At 47.1% G+C, this 6,883-nt stretch overlaps 1 protein-coding gene across 3 annotated transcripts in view; it reads left to right on the top strand.

Annotated features, from left to right (window-relative positions):
- The window catches only part of NCK2 (NCK adaptor protein 2), a 139,879-nt gene extending 136,576 nt beyond the window's left edge, over positions 1-3,303 (top strand). For all 3 annotated transcript variants that reach the window (XM_082641963.1, XM_082641965.1, XM_082641964.1), the window contains exon 5: positions 2,043-3,303. In XM_082641963.1, the coding sequence (XP_082498089.1) occupies positions 2,043-2,237 (195 nt within the window). In that variant the 3' untranslated portion in view covers positions 2,238-3,303. The remainder of the gene's footprint in view (positions 1-2,042) is intronic.
- Positions 3,304-6,883: the final 3,580 nt, after the last annotated feature.

Below are 6,883 nucleotides of genomic sequence, written 5' to 3' on the forward strand. Positions count from 1 at the left end.
AAATTTAAACATTTCTCAATAAAATCTGTACATGAACCATAGTATAGCCGCCTCTGGGATACTATGAACCATGTTAAAATGCAACCAGAATTTTCCACTGCTCTTAAAATATTTATTTTTAAATAGCTGAGAATTAGAAAAATTTAAATTTTTTAAATTGAAATATAGTTGATGTACGATATTCTGTAAGTTACAGGTGTACAATGTAGTCATTCACAATTTTTAAAGGTTATACTACAGTTATTATAAAATACTGTTATTATAAACAGTATTATAAACTGTATAAAATACAGTTATTATAAAATACCTTGTTGTATAATATATCGTTGTAGCTTATTTTATACCTAAAGTTTATACCTCTTAATCCCCTACCGCTATATTGCCCCTCCCCGCTTCCCTCTCCCCACTGGTAACCACTAGTTTGTTCCGTATATCTGTGAGTCAGCTTCTTCTTGATGTTCGCTAGTTTGTTGTATTTCTTAGATTCCACATGTAAGTGATATCATACAGTATTTGTCTTTCTCTGCCTGACTTCTTCACTTAGCATAATGCCCTCCAAGTCCATCCATGTTGCTGCAAATGACAAAATTTCATTCTTTTTTATGAATGAGTACTATTCCATTGTATATATGTACCACATCTTTTTTATACATTCATCTGTTGACAGATACTTGGGTTGCTTCTGCACCTTGGCAATTGTAAATAATGCTGCTAAGAAACGTTGGGCTGCATGTATCTTTTTGAATTAGCATTTTGGGGTGGGTTTTTTTTGGATATATACCCAGCAGTGGAATTGCTGGGTCATATGGCAGTTCTATTTTTAGTGTTTTGAGAAACCTCTGTACTGTTCTCCACAGTGGCTGCACCAATTTACATTCCCACCAACAGTGCAAGAGGGTTTCCTTTTCTCCACACTCTCTCCCAACATTTGTTATTTGTGTTCTTTTTGATGACAGTCATTCTGACAGGTGTGGGGTCATATCTCCTTGTGGTTCTGATTTGCATTTCCCTGATGATTAATGATGTTGAGCATCTTCTCATGTGCCTGTTGGCCACCTTCATTTCCTCTCTGGAAAATGTCTGCCGTTCATCTGCCCATTTTTTTAATTGGGTCGTTGGTTTTTTGATATTGAGTTGTATGAGCTGTTTATATATGCTGGATATATATTAAAAAACCCTTATTGGTCACATCATTTGCAAATATTTTCTCACATTCAGTAGGTTGTCTTTTCATTTTGTCGATGGTTTCTTTTCCTTTGCTGTGCAAAAGCTTTTAAGTTTAATTAGGTCCCATTTGTTTATTTTTGCTTTTATTTCCTTTGCTTTAGGAGACAGATCCAAAAAAATATTGCTACAAAATTTATGTCACAGTGTTCTGCCTATGTTTTCCTCTAGGAGTTTTATGGATTCCAGTCTTACATTTAGGTCTTTAATCCATTTGGAGTTTATTTTTGTATAATGATGTTAGAGAATGTTCTAATTTCATTCTTTACAAGTGGCTGTCCGACTTTCCCAGCACCACTTACTGAAGAGACTATCTTTTCTCCACTGTATATTCTTGCTTCCTTTGTTGTAGATTGATTGACCGTAGGTGTGTGGGTTTATTTTGGGCTCTCTTTTCTGTTCCATAGACCTATGTGTCTGTTTTTGTGCCAGCACCGTGCTGTTGGGCGAACTTCTAATAGTGGTAGAAGTTAGAGAAAGTGAAACTTCTAGCTGCTGCCTGTATAGAAATCACTTTTTACAAATTCAAGAAATAGCTTGAGGAAATAAAAATTTAACACCGGCTATCACTGGTGCTGTCCGTTCCATAATGAGTCTCCAGTTTTCAAATAACGAAATACATTTAGCACCGAAACCCTACTAAGCAAAGTGTCAGTTTTCTTCACTGCAGAATATGAGCATCTCAGCCGGCCTCTGGGTCATTGTGAAGATCAGGAGCTGCCCCGGGTGTGGACGCAGAGCCCGGTGCCCCGCCCCCGGCCCTGCTGTGGCTCGTGGCCCAGGGCCGGGTGGTAACTGGTGTTCTCTTTCCTCTGCAGCCCAGTGACTTCTCCGTGTCTCTCAAAGCATCAGGGAAGAACAAGCATTTCAAGGTGCAGCTGGTGGACAACGTCTACTGCATCGGGCAGCGGCGCTTCCACACCATGGACGAGCTGGTGGAGCACTACAAGAAGGCCCCCATCTTCACCAGCGAGCACGGGGAGAAGCTCTACCTCGTCCGGGCGCTGCAGTGAGCCCAGTGGACGCGCCCCGGAAAGGCGCCCCAGCCTGGGCTCTCCTGCAGGCCCGCTGCCGGTGGCCGTCCCATCCTTGCTCTCTCCAGCTGGCTTCCCTTTCTGTCCGGGTCGGTTCGTTTGCCAACGCCCTCCTTTGCCGTCCCAGGCCCTCCTGGACGGTTTTAGTGATGGGGAGGTGGAAGGGGATGAGTCAGCTCACTTTATTCCTTCTCCGTGGGAGCCAGCCTTAGTCTGTGCAAGTCGCTTGTGCCAGCAAACCCCCCCTTTAAAGACATCGGGCGCGGTTTGGATGCACCGGAGCTGCCCTTACTTCCGTGAGCCACAGCGCACGTGACAGCGGGGCCGGGCCCTGGGTGGCACCTGCCCAGGGACCACCTGTCCTGGTCCCGGCATCCCTGGATCTGTGTCATTTGCGTTCACACAGCTCTCAGACTCTCCGGGGGTGACCCCGGGCACTCGTAGCAATACTGGAACCACCGGGTGAGACGGGAGGGAAGAAGCTGTCCAGTGCCTTTGGGGCTGCACTTGCAATAAAGAAAAGAGGTCCTGGAAAGTCAGTCCGGAGACTCGGAAAGACAGAGGTTTCGGAAATGTTCCCCAAGATGTGCCATCTGCATAGTGCTTTTTCCTCTTGCCCTTCGGCTCGTTTCAATTTCACGATGATGTATTTAATTCTCAAAGTAATATGTATCTATAGCCATTTGTTGACACTAATACAGGTGATTAAGGAAAACAGCTGATCTTTGGGAAAGGGGAGCGACCAACACTCACACACACACACATACACTATATATATATATATATATATATATATATATATATAAAATTTGCTTTACAGGGAAATTTTCAGGGTTTACAAAAGGATATGTGATTGGTAGTAGGAGACACAGAATGTTTATGAAGAAATTGCATTTTCTTTTTTCTTTACATTTGAACTCCTTTATAGTTTAAATATACACTCTTGAGATGGCACATTCCTACAGCTGAGGAAGGGGTCTTGAGACCTCCTAAACTTGCATACTCAGTTTTTTGGATATTGTAATAAAAAAGTATTATGACACGACTCTGTGTGTGTTCATCTGTGGCAAAGCTGGGACTCAGCGATGGGGCAGGAGCCCCTGCAGCCTTTCCTGAAATGCTCAGTGCCCGAGGTGGGGAGCATTTCTAGAGAGGTGTTCTAACAAATTTATTACTTGTGTGTTTTCTTTTTCTACCGCCGCATTTTTGTATCTTGAAATAATTTTAATTAGAGCGACTCCAAGAGAAACCAGAACCTCAAGCTTACCTTTACTCTTACCTTTACTCTTTGGAAGTTATCTGTTAAAAATATTTCACCAAACTGTTGTCAGCTAGCCCTCCCTCCCCCAGCTTTCCTCTCCCCGCTCCAGCTTTCCTCTCCCCTGTCCCACCTGCCTTCCGTCCCGCCTGCCTTCCGTGCGCTCGGGAAAGCCTTTGTCGACCCCCCAAGGGCACTGGGCACCGGGAATACAGAACCACAGGGCACGGCCTTGGTGCCCCCATGGCTGATCACAGCTGACGTGTGCTCAGCCCTCCCTCTGGGCCGGACATGGCATCCTCGTCCCAGCTCCTCGAGGCGGTCCTGGGATCGTCCCCGTCACACAGATGAAGAAGGTGAGGGACAGGTGATCACAAGAGGCACGGCTGGTGCCTCATGGGGCAGGTGACAAGCCCAGGACTCTGGCTTTGGGGCCACGCCCTCCCAACAGCAGCCGGGGAGGCTTCCAGGAGAAGTAAGGTATGTGGTGAGAGTTTGCACTGAATCTGCCATTCCTGTTCTCTGTGAGTTCATTATATCTTTAGTTGTTGCCTTTGAAATTAGACATCTGGTGTCTGGGACCTGAGGTTGGGGGCACCTAGTTACATAAGAACAGAGCTCCAGGTGGGTGAGGCAGACCATCACCTTAGCCAAAACAGGTGGGTTCTGGACGTTGTCATGGAAATCCCACTTCCTCCCAACTCTGATCTGCCTGCTGTGTGTACCATGTTGACATCATGTGGGAATCCCTCTACACCGTGAGTGCCTGGACAGTGGAAACACTGATTTACACAGCAATTCAGGAGGAAACAGTTAAAGGACACACTACAGACACACGTTTTGGCTTCAGGAGCTTCTTTAAGGCTAATAGTTGTCATTGACAATTTTTTTTTTTTTTTTTTTTTTTTTTTTTTTTTTTTTGCTGTACGCGGGCCTCTCACTGTTGTGGCCTCTCCCTTTGTGGAGCACAGGCTCCGGACGTGCAGGCTCAGCGGCCATGGCTCACGGGCCTAGCCGCTCTGCAGCATGTGGGATCCTCCCGGACTGGGGCACGAACCCGTGTCCCCTGCATCCACAGGCAGACTCTCAGCCACTGTGCCACCAGGGAAGCCCGACAATTATTTTTAATCTCAAACGACCGTGTGGGAGTCTCCAGCTGCGTGGGGTCGATCAGGATTCGTATCTATGCACTCTGGGACGTCCTAGCACCAGGTGGGCCAGCGGAGGGTGAACTGGTAGTCCCAGTATGAGCCTGTCGATAGATTGGGTGCAGGGAAGGGGATGTCAGGCAGGGTACCCGTGTGGTTTGGAGCGTGGACCACCGATGCTCTGTCCAGGTGGCACTTGTGCCATCACCTTCCTGCCTGGCCAGAGATTTCCTGGATAAATCTGGTTTTGCTGTTCCCTTGCCCCTTTGCACAGACAGCAGAGGACAATAAGGTCGACTCTGCTCATTTGCTTGCATGAAACGTGCCTTCATTTTCCATTGACAGCCTGTGCATTACAGTCTGAAACTACCAGGCTCTTACAAGTGGCTTTTGCCAAATGCCATTAAATCCTGTTTCTAGGAGCTAAAACTGTCCATCTTCTCTTCCAAAGTGCCTCACAAATTAAAGTATTAAATTGTAAATTAAAATCTTTGTATCTCCTGAAACTCTGACGTTTCCAAACAAAGCATTTTTGGTGCCTTACAGTTTTGTCTTTGGTTTCTCTGTACTGACTGGTTCATAATCTACTTTTTCCACCATTTCTACCGCCCAGCGCCAGAATGCCAGATTAATTTCTCAAGACCAAAGTTCAGAACTGAGAGGATAAAAAAGCTTGAAAGTATTCTTTTAAAATGCTACTTTTCAATAAACACAGGTCTAGTTTGGGCCATTTGCTCACTAGAATCCAGCATTATTCATCTGTGAGTGTTTGATTCACGTAATTAACATCATTTCCGTGCTAACACCTGGCCCGGGTGCCCTCTGCTGTCCCCAGAAACAGCCTCCCCTGTCCAGACGTGGCCGCTCTGGTGGGAGTGCTGGGTCATCCTTCTTGACCCTGTGACTTCAAGCAAATTATCCAGCCTTTCTGAGTGTGTGTGCACAAGTTAGTAGGGCTGCTTCCACCTCTGTACTGAGGGTCGTGCGGGGTCAGCTGGGGTGGCGCCCTGGACAGGATCATAGGCTGTGGCCACGACCACAGGGGACGCCAGCCAGGCCTCTGTGTGTCACGTGACCCGCGTGACCCTGCCCTTGCTCCCCGTGGGCTTCCTCAGGGGCCCCATCCAGAGCTCTGGCCCCAGGAGGCCCTCAGGGAGCGTGGTCCTCACCCTGCGGTCTTAGAGCCAACCCGCCCCCTCTCTTAGAGCTCAGCCTCGTCCAGCGTTTGAAGAGGTGCTGCTCCAGCCAACTCCTCCTCCTGGAGCTGCAGCCCCAAAGCCACGCTCGACCACATCCTCACTTGGGTAGCTGACAAGCCCGCATCCCTGGAAGTCACCTCTCTTGAGGGGGACACCCCTTGGTTTTCTCCATGTTATTGGGAGGAAGCCCTCACCTTTCTCGGCCCCAGCTGGCAGCACCGTAGCCGTCGAGCATCAGGCAAAAGCTGAACAAGCCAACAACCAAAGGTCCTGAAGACCTTTGCCCTGTCTCAGCTGCTGTCGCTGTGACAAAATACCATAACCAAGTGGCGTAGAAACAGCAGATTTACTCCTCAGGGTTCTGGAGGCTGGAGGTGTGAGGTGGCGGTGTCAGCATGGCAGGGCTCTGGCAAGGGCCTCCCAGTTTGCAGACCTCTGACTTGGACCCTCCAATGGTGGAGAGAGAGCCAGCGGCCCTCCGGCTGCTCTGATAAGGGTGCTAATCCTCTTCAGGAGCGCCCCACCCTCACGACCTCATTGATGCCCGAAGGCCCCACCTCCTGACACCTCATGGGCCAGCAGGTTGCCTCTTCCGAGCACTTCCCTGGAGGTGCCGCGTACCTAGTTAATATGCACACGTTACTGATAGGTTCCGAGGGTCGACAAATGTGTTTATGGTTCTCTGGCTGCTCTCGCTATGTGGATGATGCTGACGACTTGAAAGGATTGTAAAAGAAAGTTTTGTTTTTTTAAGAGTCTACCTCTTTCATGGTAGAAAATGCAGTTTTCTATTGCATTACAAATATTACAAAAAACTATTGCAATACAAATATTTTTTAACTTAGAGGCAATGGAAAAAGTTGGACATACTAAAAATATATACATGTTCCGAGGAAGGTGACCAGGAAAATTAAAAGTATAATTCTTCAATCAAGACGCTGCCATATTAGGGAAATGATGATAGTTTCATAAGTTCTTAAGTAGGATATCATCAGATGACAGGTTTGATGACATGGATGT

This window comes from Mesoplodon mirus, assembly GCF_964341445.2.
Source record: "Mesoplodon mirus genome assembly, chromosome: 14".
In the NCBI taxonomy this organism is placed as follows: domain Eukaryota; kingdom Metazoa; phylum Chordata; class Mammalia; order Artiodactyla; family Ziphiidae; genus Mesoplodon; species Mesoplodon mirus.